This window comes from Charadrius vociferus, unplaced genomic scaffold (genome assembly GCF_000708025.1).
Source record: "Charadrius vociferus isolate BGI_N301 unplaced genomic scaffold, ASM70802v2 scaffold88, whole genome shotgun sequence".
Classification (NCBI taxonomy): domain Eukaryota; kingdom Metazoa; phylum Chordata; class Aves; order Charadriiformes; family Charadriidae; genus Charadrius; species Charadrius vociferus.
In genome coordinates this window covers 4,171,507-4,190,380 of record NW_009649619.1, presented here as the reverse complement: position 1 = coordinate 4,190,380, position 18,874 = coordinate 4,171,507, and the positions used below count along the sequence as shown (strand labels likewise).

Here is an 18,874-nt window from a genome sequence, read left to right as displayed (position 1 = left end):
TTTTTTCAAAATAGAAGTTGAGTTACTTCAGGCTTTGTTATATCTTCAGTTCTCTTGGCTAATACCTTAAAAGAGCTAATGTAATATCCTAAGATGCTTGGCCCAACTACAGAAAAGGCTTATCTGCCAGAGCACTTGTTACTTATCTAATCAATTATGTGAATAAGCTTAATGAAAAAATCTTCCTAAGCATGGTCAAATATCACAGAAGATAATGGAAAATTCCTTTCCATTTTGGTTCAAAGGATTGAAGTTGGTTGCTTAAATATTTACTATTCCCTATGGAAAACAGGAATTTAGATACTATTTCAGTATAATGACGTAGCTAAAGTAGCTGTGTGTTTTAAAATTTTTAATTCCTATTTTGGAAAGAGGATTTTATTGCATTGCAATATGCTGTTTTTAAGGAAGGAGTATTTGTTATCATATGTCACTAACAGTACCACTACCCTGTCCTGCTAGGCACTTTGTAATGTGAGGCAATCCATCCCACAAAAATGTCAGGATGTAGGATGTTTCATGTAGGATGACAGGCAAAGGAAACTAGAAATAAAGAACAATTATTATTTCCATTTTTATATGGAAAACTCCATTTCAGAGTGTCTGCGCATTGTTACTTCAATCCAGAAGCTACATTTTGCAAAGGTCCAAAACTTGGCCTATCTATTTTGTATTTCATATAGTAAAAGTCATGCTCCTCACACAAAGATCTCTCCCATGCTGAATCTCAGTTCCCACCCTTAAAGCACAGGGGTATTAAGAACCTTTGGGGAAAAAAAAAAAGTATTTGCAATTTTTCTGTAACATCATTCTTAAAAATTACTGAGGCTTTAAGCTGACAGTCTTCCCTGGATGGAAAAATTTAACCTGAATAGTTAAGGTCTGAGAGTGATAAGCATAATACGTTCTCAGCCCTAGTGACAGATGGTAGTACTAGCTGCACATATAATAAATTAAAAGAAGATAAAATCATAGAATTATAGACTTGTCTAGGTTGGAAGAGACCCTCGGGATCATCGAGTCCAATCATCTACCCTACTCTACAAAGTTCTCCCCTACACCATATCCCCCAACACCACATCTAAACATCTCTTAAACACATCCAGGGATGGTGACTCAACCACCTCCCTAGGCAGCCTATTCCAATGCCCAACCACTCTTTCTGTGAAAAATTCTTTCCTAATGTTCAGCATAAATCTACCCTGTTGGAGCTTGAAGCCATTCCCTCTCATTCTGTCATTAATTACCTGTGAGAAGAGACCAGCACCAACCTCTCTACAGCGTCCTTTCAAATAGTTGTAGAGAGTGATTAGGTCTCCCCTCAGCCTCCTCCTCCTCAAACTAAACAGTCCCAGCTCCTTCAACTGCTCTTCATATGATTTGTTTGCTAGGCCCTTCACCAGCTCCGTTGCCCCTCCCTACTTCTGCTGGCCCCGCTATACAAGCCAGGATGCCGTTGGCTTTCTTGGCCACCTGGGCACACTGACGGCTCATATTCAGCCGCTTGTCAATTAGAACCCCCAGGTCTCTTTCTGCCAGGCAGCTTTCCAGCCACACGTCCCCAAGCCTGTGGCGCTGCATGGGGTTATTGTGGTTGGTTTTATATCAACCACAGTTATATCAATTTTTATAAAACCTGTTGGTTTTATATCAACGCTTTCACCCATGGGTATCTCCAAGAAAACATCGCACTGAATGATTATGTAAGGAAAGCTGAACTCGCAAGACTAATCTCAAAAGATACCTAGTCACTTTAATATATGAAAAATTATATAGAATGGTATCCATTTGCCAAGACCCGGCTACAGACAAAGCAAAGCTGAGACTGAATCAATTTTTTCTTTTAAATAAAAACATTGCCATCTGTCCATGGTCCAGTCAACCAAGCTAGCTACTTGGTTTCTCCTGAAGAGCGACTCTTGCCCACTGAGCAAGCAAGAGGGTGGCTTGGCAGCCCACCCCTTTGTACAGGCTAGGAAAAGGTGTGTTTTCCCTGGAATTGCATTTCTAAGTTTTCCTAGTCTAGACAAGGCCTAAACTGACAGGAGTGATGACAAGAGAAGTAGTGGCAGGTTGAGGAAATGTGCTTAACCCAAGGCATGTCGCTGTCTGCAGCAACCAGTAGCTCTGAAGCTCCATCTGCTGTAGCAGCCCCATGCAGGTGGCTGCAAAGAGGCAGCTTGTGTGTACAGGGCTGCAAGCTAAACCTGCAGGCAGGCGGCCCCCTCCTCCTCCATGGTCCCACAGCACTTTGTTCAGCAGCAAGAAGAGAGCCCCATTGCCACCGAGCAGAGGGGTGGGCGATGGGTGCGGCCCTGGGGAAAGGGGAAGGTGTTGCGCTGGGCAGAGCCACCTGGAGATATGATTTTCTCCAGTCGGAGCATGGTGCGTGCTAGTGTGTGGGGAAGGCAGCAGGGAAGGATGGAATGAACCTTAAAAAGGAGGGCTTATTTCTGGGTTATCTGCCTGGGCCATTTTTTTGTTATCCCTAGAAGCACTAACATCTCTCAGTATGTTGCAGGCACATTTTTTCTCCTTAGCCAGTTGCCAATGAAAGACTTAACTACCAAAACCCCATGTATATAAAGCTTTGCATCAAACATTGGTCTTTTCCCCAAGTTCAGGAAACTAAACTGCATGATGCAAACCGTGACACGTGTCAGTCAGTTCCTAAGCCATAAGCAACTGGTAAAATATTATACTAACTCTATATACCGCACCCTCAACAGAGACCAAGTGAAGGAAAGATGTAGTAAGTGGAGTTCTTGGACTCTGACTTTCACTGTGATGTGAATGGTTTAGGATGAACTTTGGTTAAACATCATGAAAAAAAACCAAAACATTTTTTCTTCCTTTTTCACAAAATAAACCAGAAGGGGTCTGACCCTCAAGTCAACTGAATAGCTGAAAAATATGGGAGATATAGGTGTGAAGGACCTCAAAAGACCAAACTTTTAGTGGCCACTTCTTTGAGTAGTTATAGTTCTAATTAACTAAAACAGTCTTGAAAAGCTCTGAAAATCTCAAAAAATCAAGTAAGACTGCAGAATGTTAATAATCTTTAAAATAAGATAGGTTTTTTAAGGATTTTTCCAGTGAGGAAAAAGGCATGGGCAGAAACATCCTTAACAGAAAAACTTCCTTATTTTTATTCTCACTTTTTATGTTTTTCAAAGATTCATTGTTACTTAAAGTTGCTATTTTTAGAGCTAAGTCACCGTTTCCAACAATTGGTGTAAATTCTGGCTCAATGATCATATTGGTCACATTGTTATATCAAGTCTAAATCAGCAGTAGGTTACTTCTTGACAACAGACAGAATGTTAAACTTTCATTTTTAATAGCTGCTGTATGGCAGCATTATATGACAGACTATTTGAAATGACAGTCTTGAACCTGATTCAAGAAAATTATGTATTCAGAGCGTGTATTTAGGTCCTGTTGAATTCATATGGACATGGTATAGCTAAATGACAACAGACTAACTGAATGTGAATCAAAGCAAAAAGATTTAAGCAACCCTTGGATTTAGTTTTAGAACTTCCCAATGCCTTGGAATGGATTTAGTTTCAAATAGATGTTCAAAGTTAAACATGTGCATGAATCTTCTCAAAATAAAAACATTTTCTGGGCCTTTATGAAGAGTGGCTCTAATTCACTGTCAGATTCGATAACTAACACCTAGAAATATTCTTAAATTATAATCTTCTACCAGTACATGCTAGCAAAAGTCAAGGGGTGATTCAGTTCTTAGTGAAGGTAACAAGCACCTGCCCTTTGCTGCGGAGGATATTGGATGAGAAGGTAACTTTATGTTGTGTATGAATTATGATACATCAGTTTACACATTGCTGCTGTGATAGCATTTGGCTGCAAATATCACATCACATATTTGTCACTTGCTAGGTACAACTTAATTCACAAGCAATCCACGCTCCAGCCTTGTTTAAAAAATTATGTGTATCATTCTAACAACATGCTTCACAAATACAAGTCTTTAAAAATAAGTGCACAATAATTAATAAGACTATAAATTTATATGTAGTACTTTCATTTCCAAATGCTAAATTTAACAAAAGATAAATCACAGTAATCTTCATCATCAAAGCACTGTGAAACCTGGGACTTCTCTTCACCTATAGAAGAATTTAGGCACTGTAAACATAGGACAGCAGGTCCATATAATTCATAGGCTCATGTAATGAGATAATATTAGATTTCAAAAAGGGCAAAGGAGAATGATTGGGATTTGGAGTCTACTTTTTTTTTTTTTTACTGTGGTCCTTACGCAGATTTTTGTAAGCATTTTTTATTTTCTCTATCTACTACTGAGTAAAATCAGGATGACACATCTCCAGCCACCACTTTTCCATTTTGTCAGTTTAGATCACAAGAACATTCTAGTACTACAAGTGAAAAATAGTAAATAATCCACATTTCGCATAGAATGCCCTGGGTACAAAATTATTCAGCTATCTCATTTGAACTGATACTTCTTTTCAGGAGAGAAAAATTTGCAGAGGAAATGCATCTATGAGTAATTACATTCATTACGACCAAAGAAAAGCACACACAGAGACAGATTAGCCTCAAAATTGTTTTACGATATTTTGGTGGTTTTGATATTTCCAGCATAAACAACACTGAGCTCAGGGAAACGTGAATTGTCCCCACTCTTTTATCCATTCTTGCTGACTTGATATTGATTTAACTTTATCCCAGAGGCCCTATGAAATTCATTCAGCCACCCCCATCGATGAGATACTCAACATGTTCAAGATAGAAAGAGTTCACTACTCATCTGCGTGGTGCAAGGGCATGATAGCACTACTGAAAAAGGTAAGAAAACACAAACACCTCCTGTCCTCTCTTCTCTTCCAGGAGCTCCTCCAACAATGGCACGAGGCAGGCACACACATTAGGTAGACAAAATTTCAAGGATAAGAAAGCAGTGCCTCTTATCCCTAGACTCTATCCCTAGACTTTTCTGAATGTGAGCGTGCAGTATCTTCTCTTGAGAAGCTGGATTATTCCCAGGCTTAGACTCAGGCTTTTCATGGCCTGAAAGATACAGAAATCTAACGTTTTTGTTTATTTTAAAACTGATTCACTAGTGATGGCAAAACTTGGTATCAGTGATTCCCACTCTGTTCCCTGGCCCCATTCTCTCCAGCCCTAGTTGTGCATGTGGGAGAGGGAAGGACGGACCACTCTGCCCGCTGCATTTTTTGCCACAGTTCCCAGCCAGGGAGCTTAAAAATGCAAAGGGCTGTATCTCTCCCTATCCCATGTTGCCATAGTTGCAAGAACAAAAGTCGAGCCACTTAGCTGCAAATGTCACTAAGCTACAAGAGAGAATGCTTCCTGAATGCATCACAACCCTGGAACTGACTTTCTTCCTCAATTCCCAGTTATTTGTTTGGTTTAATTTTCTGGCCAAGCTGCAAGGATCATCTGTCTCTTTTAGGTATTTCAGACCATCGGTACTGATATTAGAGCAGGAAATGATTGTGAATGTGTGAATAGAGCAATAGAAGATCAATTTCCTTTGCAGCAATGAACAATCTATTTTTGATAGATGGAGCAATGAGGTGGTTAATTTTAATTGCTGCCAGGATTCTCAGTGTAACTATATCTTCCAACAAATTAAAGACGAAATACAAATTGTTAGGTGGCATTGAACTGTCATGTTTCACGTTGCTTGGACTCTTGTGTATTTGTAAACAGACTTTTGTTACTAATACGTTTATACACCTCATGCCTGCAACAACCATTTGGTGGCAATTAAATTATATTCATATCCTATGAGTTATTACTTTTATTTCTTTAGATTGGGACTTCTAGGGGCTGTTAGAATATTCCCTAGCCATTTTCTTACTCAAAATTTTGTATCATACCATTTATGCGTGTGATACCTTTACTCTTTTATATGGCATCCAGTCCCTTAGAAAACGCCTTGTGCTTGATTACAGCTCCTCACTAAGGACCCAGAGTGTCGTCTTTCAAGCCTTGCGGACGTCCAAAGCTCTCCATACCTAGCTGATGTCAACTGGGATGCTGTTCTAGAGAAAGCTGTGACCCCGGGCTTTGTTCCTAACGTAAGTCAATATTCCAGGTGAACTGTGTTTGCAAATTCCAACTCTAATTATCACTGCTGTTTTACTTGTTTACATTTGCATTTATTGCTCTTCAGTGATTTACTTCTCACAGAAGCTTTATTTTGGATTCTGTTTTCATTTACTCAGTCACAGCTAAGGGAAAATTTGGCCCATTTCATTAGATCACAACAAAAACTAATTAACCTTGGTTCACTTTTTGTTCCCTTTCAAACAAAAAACATTTTCCAGACTTTGCATTTCAACTGTTAGAGCAAATGATTGTCAGAGTTAACTCTGAGCCAAAGAATACCAAGACGACCATTACTGCTCTGAAAATTAGGCATTTGAATAACATTTGCAAGACTTTTTAACATCCCAGTGTGCTGTTCCTTTTTCACTTAAAAAATACTTTTTCAAAAGACTGACCTATTTCCTTTGTGACAGTTTCCTATACTAAAACATTCCAATTCTGTGAGGAAATCTAGTCAGTTCTTTTTTTCTGTGTTTCCATTTTGTTGGTATTTTCTGCGTATTTCCATTTTGAGCATTTGTAAGTTAAAAGGATTTGAGAGCCATGAATAAAAAGCAAGGACTGTGGTATTGGCATGCTTCTCTACTCTGTTGCTTGTCCACTTTGTGGACTTCTCAGTGGTAGGTTTATGGTCGGACTAGATGATCTTAAAGGTCCTTTCCAACTTAAATTATTCTATGATGATTCTATGTTCAGTCATATTCCACCATAAGTCTTCTGCAAACAATACATTTGTAGCATACTAGGGGTTGTTTATATGTGTATTTTTATGCAACTGTGAATAAAGATGAGAAAGGGAGGATAGCTAGATGCTATCCTCATCCAGGGGCACATTAGAGTTCTTGCTAAATGTGATGGAGACAGGATCCAGCCCTCCAGAAGCTGAGTGTCATTGCCTAATGGGGCAAAGGCGGCCAGGTGGGGTGCTGAGACAGTGCTGGTGGTGTCTGCTGTGCTTCTTGGCACCTGAGTGGTACCTTTCCTGGAAGCATCATCCTGCAGGTGAAGCAAGCTGTGGGTGGGCAATCAGGGCCTCCCTCAGAGAGCTTGAGGAAAGACCAGATAGCTACCCTAACCAAAGCACTGCAGAACACAGCTCCTCTCTGGTCTGGCGGACCATGAACTCCATTCTCCATGGTGGCATGGTTCTACAAGGTGAATTGAGGCCAACATACACTGTGGTCTGGGGAGAGTTTTAAAACTCTTTGACAGCTTGCTCTTACTGGCGGGAGCTTGCCTGCCTTCTGCAGGCAAGAGGGTGCATGGGAAGCCTGCGATAGGAAGGTCGCATCGCTTAATTTCTCCCTGTGTAGTTTGATTCCATAAACATCGTTCTTACTTAAATTGTACATCTCTTTCTTTATGGTTTAGCAGTTTCTTTATATACAGCTTGTAGTCATAAATTGTTAGTAGGTTTTTTGTATTGTTAAATATTTGATAAAGGAAGCAAGAAATTATTTAAATGTAATTTGCTTTCATTTTTAAAGCTTCAGAATTAAAGTGATGTATTTTTAAAGTGCTCAAACAAATCTTAAAACTGTACATGCTGAAGAAAGGAACCGATATTGATCAAACGTAAAGAAATGTATAAGTAAATATAAATAAGAAATTAAACTCCATTAATAAAAAACAAGTTCTACTAAAGCTGGCTGGATACTATGCAGGAAAAGGCATCAGAGAGCTTAATATCATACTTCAATTATACAGACTTCGCTAGGAATTAAAAAGGTAGAGTGATCTCTAAATCAAATGTTTTATTGTAGGACACCACCAGTTACACAAGTGGTTTCTGATGTGGTTTTATGGTTTAGTGTCTGTGGTTGCTAAATAGTATCTGCCATTTATATATAACTTATCTTAGTACTTCCACCTTGATGGTGACAATGGTGTGACTGAAGTCCCAGAGGAAAACAAACTGCTTTTAAGATCTTCCACCACACAATTCAAATTGCGTGCAGTTTTTTAAATGTTTTGAGAGAATGAGAAGAACAAAGGAGCTCATGTTATTCTGATTACAGCAGTAGCAAAACACTGATCCTGTAATTAGGATGTCAAGTAGTGACTTTTTAAAAATGTATTGGGTTCAGTTGAACCATAGATCTTCTGGCCATACCTTAGCTCTTATCCTTAAATGAGAGGAACAGTTAATCCCAAATGTTGTCGTAAAATGGCCTCGCTGCACTAATGAACAGAATAAAAAAAAACCCTCAAGGCATAAACTATGCTCCTGTAAACTTTTATGCTGAAATGATCTGAGAGAATCAAGAACCCAAAAAGAATTAAGGAAGAATCTGAAAAAAATCAAGGAAGGAAACAACCGTATAGAAACGGTATTTCCACTCATCCTGCTTAAAAAAGGACTTCCTGATACAACAAAGAATCTTCAGATTTGGTGCAAGCATGACAAATTAACATAAAAATGCAGAATCCAGAATATTTAAGTAATGGGTAAGAGAATGCATGAGAGCGCCAGTTTTTGATATAAAAGCAGTTAACTGGAAAAGGCCTGTTCCTTCCTTCGTTATCATGGATAGGAGCTGGGTAACTGAATCCACCTGCCAATCTGCAGAAAATCAGATTTTAACAAGTAAGGTCTTAGAGGTACTCCTCATCCCTCCTGCGCTATTACAGCTGCCACTTAATGTTCTACAGCACTAACCGATATTCAGGTGAACACCCTGGGTGAGATTCCTCTCTCTCAAATGGGGCAACATACTTGTAGTCACTCTAGGAATACATCTGAATGTAACTAGGAAGAGGATCTAACTCTTTATGATATGATTTTCCTCTTACCTCCCTTACTTGAACTTCAAGCATCACTCCAGACCTAAAAAGGGAGTTTTCATTTTACAGACGTGGCTGGGAAGCTGGACCATTATTAATGCTATTAGCACTTTCCAGACAAACTAAAAAACACAATGATGCTTCAAAGAGTAACTTTGGATCCTTTTGTACCAGAAAGGAAGACTGAACTGTGATCCTACATTTGAACTTGAAGAAATGATTTTGGAGTCCAAGCCTCTCCACAAAAAGAAAAAGCGACTTGCCAAAAACAAATCCAAAGATGGAGCTAAGGAAACCTGCCCGCTGGTAAGCTGGGGACTGTGGCTGCAGTCAGTGGCATTTCATTTACATTCTGTAATGGACAAACTCAGTTAAGTTCACTTTTATAATCTCTGAATATCGACTTGACCTCTATGTCATTTTACATATAGGATAAACCGTCTCCAAAGCAAGATGAAAAACAACCATTTATTTCAGTCAAATAGTAACAGTATGTTTAAGTTGTAATCATCTTTAAGATTCTCACAGATGCTCATTTAAAGTATGAAGAACTGTTGCCAGTTGGCAAATACGCTTCCCACACATGGACAAATAGTCATAAGGAGTATTTCTCTGCTGCTAGTACCAAAAAAATGAAAAGCTTGTAATTTATAAATGTTTTAAAGCTGTGTCTGGCAGTCTTGACTAATTTGTCCCACAAAGAAAGACTCACTGTATAAACAGTCTAAACTTCTGAGAAGATTAAGAAATAATCATTTTCCAGACTTGAATTTTCATTTCAGTGAGGTTTTATAAACTCTGTTGCTACTCCTAATGATTTTGAATGCTTATGCAAACTATTCTTCTTAGAGCTATCAGACATAAAAATCCTTGGGAATTCTTTGTGGGGAACTTCTTCCAAAAGAAAGAAGGATTGATTGTGCTATCACTGCCCACTTTTGAAGAGTCTTCAAAGCACCTTATGACAGTATTCATTCATAAGCTGTTTTGTTCCGTGTTGTTTCTGTTGTGATTTTTGTCTATGATTTTCCATCTTTCTTAATCAACCTATTCATGCTGTTTTTTAAAGAACGTACACCTGCAGCAGTGCTTGGAAACCGTTAGGAAAGAATTCATCATATTCAACAGAGAGAAGTAAGTGCATTTCTTAATGCCTGTTTAGCATTCACTGCTGAAATTAATTTGCGAACATTTTTTTTTTCTCTCAGTGTAAGGAAAAGTGATTAATGATCACAGCAGCAGGGGCTAAAAGCCTGGTTTTCCATTGATTTCTTCCTCTTACGGTCTCTGGTGTGATGGTTTTGTAGTTCTTCCATCTCTGAAAGCAAGCAGAAGTGCTTGTGGTGAAGGTATGTTGGAGAGATAAGGTAAATGTCACTGATACTCTCCAGAGAAACTGTTAGCAAATAGGCAAAGGGAATACGATACAAGGGGCTGCTTTTTCACAAATCAAACAAAACCAAGGGAACTGATAACTCACGAAATTTTAATGATATGAACTGCAGTGTTTTGACTTGCAAACTCTATTCATACTTCACCATCACAAAAAAGTTAATTTCAACAGTAGTTATTTCAACAGAGCTAGATATTAAAACTATATCTGACATGAAGCAAGTGCTTCGTAGTCTAAGCATCAGCCAGAATCTGTAGAAATAAGTCTGAATCCCAAGGAATCTTCCTGGTCCAATTAATACACTGCATTTCCCATAGTTTACTGTTTTGAGTTGCAGCCACTGTGAACCAGTTTGTATAATGGATATAGCTTATAACAGAGGAATTGTTTGTATCCTTGGTCAAATTATTGCATTTCATCCAAGTATGTTCAGTGGTTTTATTTGACCTAATTATATCTGCAAGCCTTTCTAATGGAGTTGTGGTCCTACAGATTCTTCATGTCATTTTGCGTGATCTCTAGCACAAGAGAGCCGTATGTTTATGTAAGAGTGATAAACAAGAAAAGCCAGACCAAGCCAGCTCATGCAAGGTTTTCAGAAGGGTCTTGGTGGACTTATCTGGATCAGTTCTAGTATCAGCGAAATGAACTTTGTAGGAGGGTGATGATTAAAATTGTAATAACAAGTGCAGAAAAAGATTACATTGATAAATCAATTTAACGTATTTTCAAGAAGTTGTTCATGCTAGTTCATTTCCAGGTATGACCCTCTCACCTACTCCAGAATCATATATCAAGGAAACCCAACATACAGCAATTTTTGAAATACAAAATAAAATACCAGGTTTTGTTAAAATGCTTTCAAAATCTCATTGTGTGTGTTCACTAGTATTGACAATTTCTTTTGACATGATTTTACTTTGTTATTCTTAAATCTTTTTTAGCAGTGCATAGGATTTTTTTTTCATTTTTTTTCATATTGAACAACCACAGTAACATGACAAGCTATAAAGGACTGTGAGATGCTGATGAGAGATCAAGGAGAAGTTTAGATGGAGTACAAGTAACATGGAAGCAATAGATAAAAGACATGCACTTCATTCAGAACAGCATGTGTTTTGGTTGTTGCTTGATTGGCTTTGACAAGGTAAAAGAAAATATTTAGTATAGACCTACAACAGATCCTGCATTGCCTTAAGCCAGATCACAGTCATTTTTTATTTAAACTGTATTAGAGCTGAAGAAGGACATGGAGAGACTTCTGTAGTTTTCAAAGACAAAAATGTTAATAAGGGGGGAAGCAGAGGTCAAATTTTTGAAGTGCAAAGTGAATTCAAGTTAATGGGAGCAACATAAGAGCAATGTCAGACACAGATATCCTCACACTGGAGAGAAGAGGCTCCACAATATATGCCAGAGTAATTCATGGTGGGTTTTCTTAGACCTTTCTATGCCTTCCAGGATGTATGTACAGGCTGAGGCTGTACTTACCTGGATTTCCAAAGCCACATGGCCAACCAAGTTCTTAGGAACAGCTGCAGATGCTGAAAGACATGAACAGTTCCTACAAACACTATATCCAATAATATGTGACCGTATCATTAGGTGAGGTGTGAATCCCAAGCAGAGCTTTTAGTCAGTCTGAGATTAATACAGGTAGATGTTTTGATGTTCTTTCACATTCCTCTACACAGTCAGAATTGCTTATGTAGTCTAGCTGTTTGAAAATAGCTGCGTGCTTCCTTAGATATTCATTATATTCAGCTACAAAAATCTACATTTTACTGTGATTTAAGCCTTCTGCTCAATTTACTTCAGTGGCACAGAATACTGCATAAATCCTAAGAAAGCATGAATCAAAAAATTTAGCCCATCTTTCAAGGGAAAAGATGAGCATCCCCAAACTAAAAGGATTCTAGGAAAAAATTTAGATGTTTCCAATTGAGCAGCATAAATTGATGTAGTAATGTGTAGGTAGAGTGTGGTAGTTCCACAACATCTTGCAATCCAATACTTGTAAAACATCTGCTATGAAAAGCAGAATCTGTTTTTACTGATTGTCTTGCTGATACTTGCAGGCTGTGTCTCTTTTTCGCTATATATCTTTCATCCTGCAACAGCTACTGCAAGTCATGAAATACGCCGTATTTATTTTCTTTCCAAGAAGTTTGGGAGACTCTCAGGAAGTCTTAGACTGCAGTTAAGGGGAGGGGGGTGGGAGGGATACAGAAAAGGCTTACTAGGCTGAAAAGAATTAAAAACTAATTCAAGAGACTGAATGAAGTAACTTAATAGTGTAAGTTAACGCCAGCAAAGAGAGAATGTGCACGTTTTCACTTTTCTATTGCTTTCTGCAGTTAAGTGATTGGAAACTGGTATTTATAAGAATGTTTTAACCAAGATGAGTGCATGAGGAAGACAAAGTCCATTTTAGCTCAGCCAAGCTTTCGAATGAGTAGGCTCAGTTAAAAAGACTGATGTTTTTCCAGATGGCTTTACCAGTAGCATTCAAGCAACATACATTCTCAGTAAGCCTTACATTGTCCTTGAATGTAATTTGTTTGGTTGGACTATACTTGAACTATGTAGCTGATATTTATGGTTTGAAGACTTACGACACGGGATGAAAGATTTGAAGAATTAAAAAGAAATAGGATATTGTGTGCAGTCAGAGAGCACAAACATACACTGCAGAATGATAGAGCGAATGTGTTTTGTTAAAATAGGAATTAGGAAAGGAGGACTTGGAGCCATGATATTAGCTGTTTTCTTTATGTGTGTATTATGTACTGGATTTAACTGTACAGGTCTTCCTGTACAAAGAAATGTGAAGTCAATGATCATCAGCAGTGGGTAACAAAAGTTAGATTTGTATATCTTTACTTACACATTTCTGCTCACACAGAATTTTCTGTTGATACTGTTCAGAATTCACCGGGGAGATGAGGGATAGAGGGAAGACCAACTATTCCCAGTTTCTCCGTATAAAAAGCCAGAAAACAACTCTATCAAACAAAGGCATTTTCAGAAGATGAAACAAACCCATTTGTCATTTTCTTAAGATTTGTATTAATGCAAAGGACTACCCTGTGTACTAAAAATGGCAGTTATGACATGAAGCATCCAGAATGAAATCCCTTACACTGTAAGTAGATTTTATCTAGATTTTATTTTTGCCAGTGCTTCAGATACCAGAGTGGCTGAAGTGCCCCTACGTGGAAGGCTGTGTTCTTATTTAAATTGATATTTCACTGGATGTGATCTACAAATTAAAATACATGTATGTCTTTTGACATGACACAGGTGTATGTTATCTGTCCACATTAACATTATCTTGCAGTACCTTTAAAAGAGGGGTGCCCACGGTCCTGATCCAAAGTAAAATAAAATGGGAAAATCCTTTTACAATCCAAGTTTGAATGTGGTGCAGGAAATGTTTTCTTTTCTTCTTAAGAGTGTCAGTAAAATCTCTTACTTAGTTTTGAACACATAAACAAAATAAACTGTGACCTAAAAATGGTCCTTCTACTGGATCTTAACTGGTGAATATGATCTGAAGTTGATTTCAGGGACTTGTTTGGCTCCTTTTGCTGACAAATGATTTTTTTCTGGTTTTAAATCTATTTCTATGGATAGATGCTTTATTAGATCTAGAAATGCAGCACCAGATATTCTGCAGTATCTGAATGTGTATTCCTATAGACTTGTCAGCAATTTTTTGAAGGAGTTGATCTTATTTAGAAGTTGTAGGCTATATTTTCAATTTCTTTGGCAGGAAAAGAAAGATTGTAAAGATAAAGTCACACTATTTGTTCATAGCTTTATTAAAAAGCTGAGCAGAGATTATTTTGCTATTTTTGTGCCATTATCACTGAACAAATCTTCACATACGTCTACGTCTGTTTATGAATGTCCAAAATCTGAAATAGATGAAAATGAAGAAATAAGATTCAATGTTTGCTTGTAGTGGAATCCTATTTCTGACACTTTATGGTTCTTGAGCCTCTTCCACTCCATGAAAGATGTCTTTAAGATTAAAGAGGTCAGCAAACAAAGAACAGAGGAGAAAACACAAGAAATACCTGCTCCTTGGGCAGAATAATCCTTCAGTTAGATGCTTCACAAACTTGTCATCAAAATTATCAGCCTGCTAATGAAAGAAAAATCATATAGCTATATTTTACTGAGCAGAATATGTGTTTCATATATACAGTGTATGTGAAAATGGGTTAGAATTCTGCAGACCTAGTTTAATAAGTGAGATGGAGGGATGAACAAATTATCTGTATTTTTAATAATTCTTGTGGAAACTTTAAAAAACATACTAATGATTTTGAAGTTGGAGGGTTTTTTACTTAATACAAATATCCAAATAGCATTGTGTTGATACTCAGCTGTCTAGTCCCCAGTGATGTGAACAGGTTTGCCCCTTTCCTAAGCTACTGCTACACCTTATTTCTCTTCTCAGTATTCATTCAATGCAACCACACTAAAAAATTCTGCCACAAATTGAAGCAGTCAGATGGATGATGCACATTTCCCTCTCTTTTCCTATCGTAATTCCTACTGTTTGGCCATAGCTAGTTCTTTCCCAAAAGGCACTGAACAGCTCTAGGTGAACAGACAGCTCTCTGTTCCCGGCATAAACAGCAAAAGTTGAGGGAGCATATTTTTTAAGCATATTAAGTTGCCTAAAATCCTGTTTTCTGATTTTTTCCATATTGTAGGTGAAAAGATTATTTAATATTCTCTGCATTTTTCTAAGATCAAATTTATTACATCTCTTTCTTTGTAGTTGCTTTTCTTTCCTTTCAATTGTCTTTTCAGATTCAAATCCAGAGTCCCTGAGTGCTCTCTTTCATTTCTGTTTGATTGGAATTGAATATTCATAATGATTTGCAGTATACCTCAATGAATGCACTTTTCTTAATAGGTATTTTATGTCACTTAGTGTCTCTGGAGATATTTATATTATCATAATCACCATAATATCTGAATGCTTTTCGGATGAGGCTACACCACAACTTTTCTTTTCTTGCCACTTCTGCTGACCTTAATTCAGTTTAAATCCATCTCTTTCTGAGCATTTCAAGCGGTTGCACTGCTCTTCACTCATCTCTTTCTTGTCCCTTTTGTAATGGATATATCTGCTTCTGGAGATTGCTCCTGCGATCTCACCAAATTAGAAAGATGCCTTTCTGAACATGATTGAACCTAGCTTGTTTTGGGGCAGTATTAACTGCTGCTTGGTCACACAAGCCCTTTCACTTCTGCCTTTGATTCCTGCTCATTATTACTGGCTCAGAATTACCAGGTCAAATGTGACCCTCTTAGTGAGCCAAGCTGCCTGAAGATTTGAGCATAGCAGGTCCAAGCTGGTTATCTCTCTGTAGGCATGCCTTCAAATTCACTTTTTTTTTTTGTTTGAGAAAAGAGAAGTCATAAAAAAAGCCATTGTTTCAGTAATGTGTTCTCCTCACAGTTTCATGGAGAGAGAAAAAAAAAAAAAGGCGGTTAATGAGTATCTGGAACCTCATTTTCAAAGCCTTCCAGGAAAAATGGCCAAAGTTCTCCCAAGCAAGTAACCATATTGCTGCAGTGGCTACATTTCGTCAACTGTGCATCCAGCTTTGGGAATGAAAGTTTGTGTGGAGATGCCTATATCAGGTCATTCTCTGTGGTGAAACATGGCCCTGGAAGGATCGGGATAACAGATGTGGATCCTCGGCACTGCAGGCCAGTGATTCTTTTCCACTCACAGAAAACTGAACACGAATACACCTCATAAAGACTAATCAAAAGTCAATTCATAGGCAGAGAAAAGAAAAATCTTCATTTGCACATCTCAGACTTTGGAGAAGAACCAAAACTGTATGATTCTGAGCACCATATAATATATATTTTAATAGGTTACATGGGGCAACTCATACCTATGATAAATGAAGGCTGCATAACAGGTCCTGACTGTTTGATGTCCGTAAGGGATTGCCTTCATGATTTCCCTTCATCTCTTTTCATGAGCATAAATTCTTACTTGTTACAAGTCTCCACAAATTAAGAATGAGCTTCTCATCCTGTTTTAGGAAAGCATTTTGGGGCCAGTTGCTGAAGCAGTGCAGAAACAAGCCAGTAATGATGTAACATGATTATTGCCAGTCATTATGATACTTTGCACATTTTTTTAATATATTCATAAATGAGGTGGAAAAGGAGGTGAATGGTGAGGTGACAAAGTCCACTTCTAATACCAGAGTAGCCAAAACTAAATCTGACTGCAGACCTGCAGTAGATAATGATAGTCATGGTTTTGAGTTGCAGGGTAATAAAAAAACGGCAGCTTAAATTCAGTACTAGTAAATGCAAATACATTAGGAAGAAAATAATCTAAACTTTACCTTTAGGGCAATGGACTCTAGCTTCAGTTATGAAGGAGAGAGATTTTGAGAAGACTACAGATAACACAATGCTTAGCGCACAGCTAAAAGGTGTTAACATGCTCAGAATTGCAAAGAAAGCTGCAGAGAAAGTAACATCAGGATATCATTGTCTGTATATAGATATATGTTTGTATATATACATCTGCATCTTCCATTCTGTGTACAGTTCTGCTTCTTTATCTCAAAAAAAAAAGATACAGAGGACTTAGAATGGTTACAAAAAAAAAACAACCCCAAAAAACAGGACTGACCAGAGGTGTGGCATGGCTCATGTTGAAGGATTTCATAGATGTGAACCAGTTTAAACTCAGAGAAAAGGCAACTGAAAAGACAGAAACAGGCTAAATAATAACATGTTATGAAACTTATTGAGAAGGTGACTAAGCAATGATTATTCATTTTTTTCTGGTAACTCAAAGTCACAAAGCTATCAGGCTGCAGGTTTAAAAGAGAACAAGCCGTGCCTTTCTGTGCAATACAGCATGTGGCCAAGTGCTGCTCTGGATGCTGAGCATATGAAAAGATTCAGAAAAGGATTGGAGAAATTCACAGAGGAAGACCCATCGAGGACTGTAAGGCATGAGAGCCCCAGATGCACTCATTGGTTTGGGAAGTCTGGAAATGTCAGAAGAGAGGAGCATACATCACAGCAGACATTTGTCTCCATTTGGCTTGTTCTTTGGCAGTGTCCACTTGTGTCTGAAATGGGCCACTATGAGAGGTAGGAATCTGTGTTAGATGGAACGGGTGGGTATGTGCCTTTATGATTTCTCAGTGCTTATAAGGTAAGCTTATAGCTTATAAGCTATTATCTTCATAATAGCACAACGGTTGAACAGTAAAATGTCCGTATATATGTGTGTATATATGCAAGTACATATATACCTATATCTCCTTTTTGGAAATAGGGGAAGTAAAGCATGTTTGGGGCAGGAAGAGATTTAGGTAAGATTTAGATTTTCCCTTGCTGTGTTTCAGGGGACATCAAGCTCCCAGCCCCTGGGAAGACCTCAGGGTTGTGAAACCCAGCTAGAGATAATTTCCCTGTGTGCCTCCTGGGGCACAATACATGTTCCTGTTGTGGGTGCACCTTAGTGACTACCCTAGATATAGCTCAGTGGTCAATACAGTGGTTTCCGTGGATCCCTGTGTTAGGCACCCACCTTCCCCATGCACTGGGTAGGGAGGTTTGGCGATTAACTAAAGGCTGCGAATTATGCTGTGGGGTGGCAACAGAACTCCCAGCTAGGTCTCCTTTGGCAGGGGGTCCATCCTTCAGGGAATGAAAGAGCTGCAGGGTTAAGTAGACTTCTTGTGAATCTAAGGTTTGGATTTTGCCAGAGAAATCTTTCACGAGGAATAGGTGGAGAGAGATGAGCCAGCAGAGAGGTCAGTGCGGGCTGCAGTTGCTCCCTGGAAACTCCCAGGCTCTGATTCCTGGAAGCCTGTGGCTGTGAGAACAGGAGGGCTGAACCAGCCTCCTCCCAGACACTTATTCCAGTCTGAGAATGTTTATTGCCAGGTCCCAATAATCAGACAGAGCTCAACTGGCTTTCCACATACCTTAATTCTTAAATTATTGACTGTACGGCTCCCACAGAGCTGCAGTTTCGATCAGAGATGCCATATTAACGAAATCGATGCTGCTACGCAAATAGATTGTCACAGCTAATATTTTCCTCGCTCATCTCTGAACCAAGATCCTCTTCACAGCACCAGGGGAGAGGCATGAAAAGCAAAGAGAAGAAACGAGATGGGACTGAATGGCCACGTGTCGGTGATGGCTGGCCGCCTTTTTGTCCAGTCCTGCTTTGCTGCGGCAGTCTGGTACACGGGTTCGCTGCCACAGAGCTGCAGGCATGTGCATCACCATCCCTGCAAAGGCAGCAGGCATTTCACAGGCACCAGGTCATTACTTGTCTTTAGATTCTCAGTCTGTTAACAAAATTCCACTTCTTGCTGTCTGTTAACAGGCCTCTTCACTCCAAGTCCTCTGTAAAATCATCCTGCCCTGAGATTCAAGGTCTTGGTGGAGATAGTAGTGGTTGAGAATACATTTCCAGTAAAGCAGGTCTAACTCTTGATGTGGACAAAAATTGTCCCTCTCCCTGTACATTTCATTTGGACTTGA

At 38.6% G+C, this 18,874-nt stretch overlaps 1 protein-coding gene across 1 annotated transcript in view; it reads left to right on the top strand.

Moving 5' to 3' along the window:
- STK32B (serine/threonine kinase 32B) overlaps positions 1 to 18,874 on the top strand; it is a gene marked incomplete at its 5' end in the record, with an annotated part of 173,335 nt that overhangs the window by 142,561 nt on the left and 11,900 nt on the right. The window contains 4 exons of the mRNA XM_009890557.1: positions 4,723 to 4,839; positions 5,973 to 6,098; positions 9,088 to 9,219; positions 9,983 to 10,047. Of these exons, the coding sequence (XP_009888859.1) occupies positions 4,723 to 4,839; positions 5,973 to 6,098; positions 9,088 to 9,219; positions 9,983 to 10,047 (440 nt within the window). The remainder of the gene's footprint in view (positions 1 to 4,722; positions 4,840 to 5,972; positions 6,099 to 9,087; positions 9,220 to 9,982; positions 10,048 to 18,874) is intronic.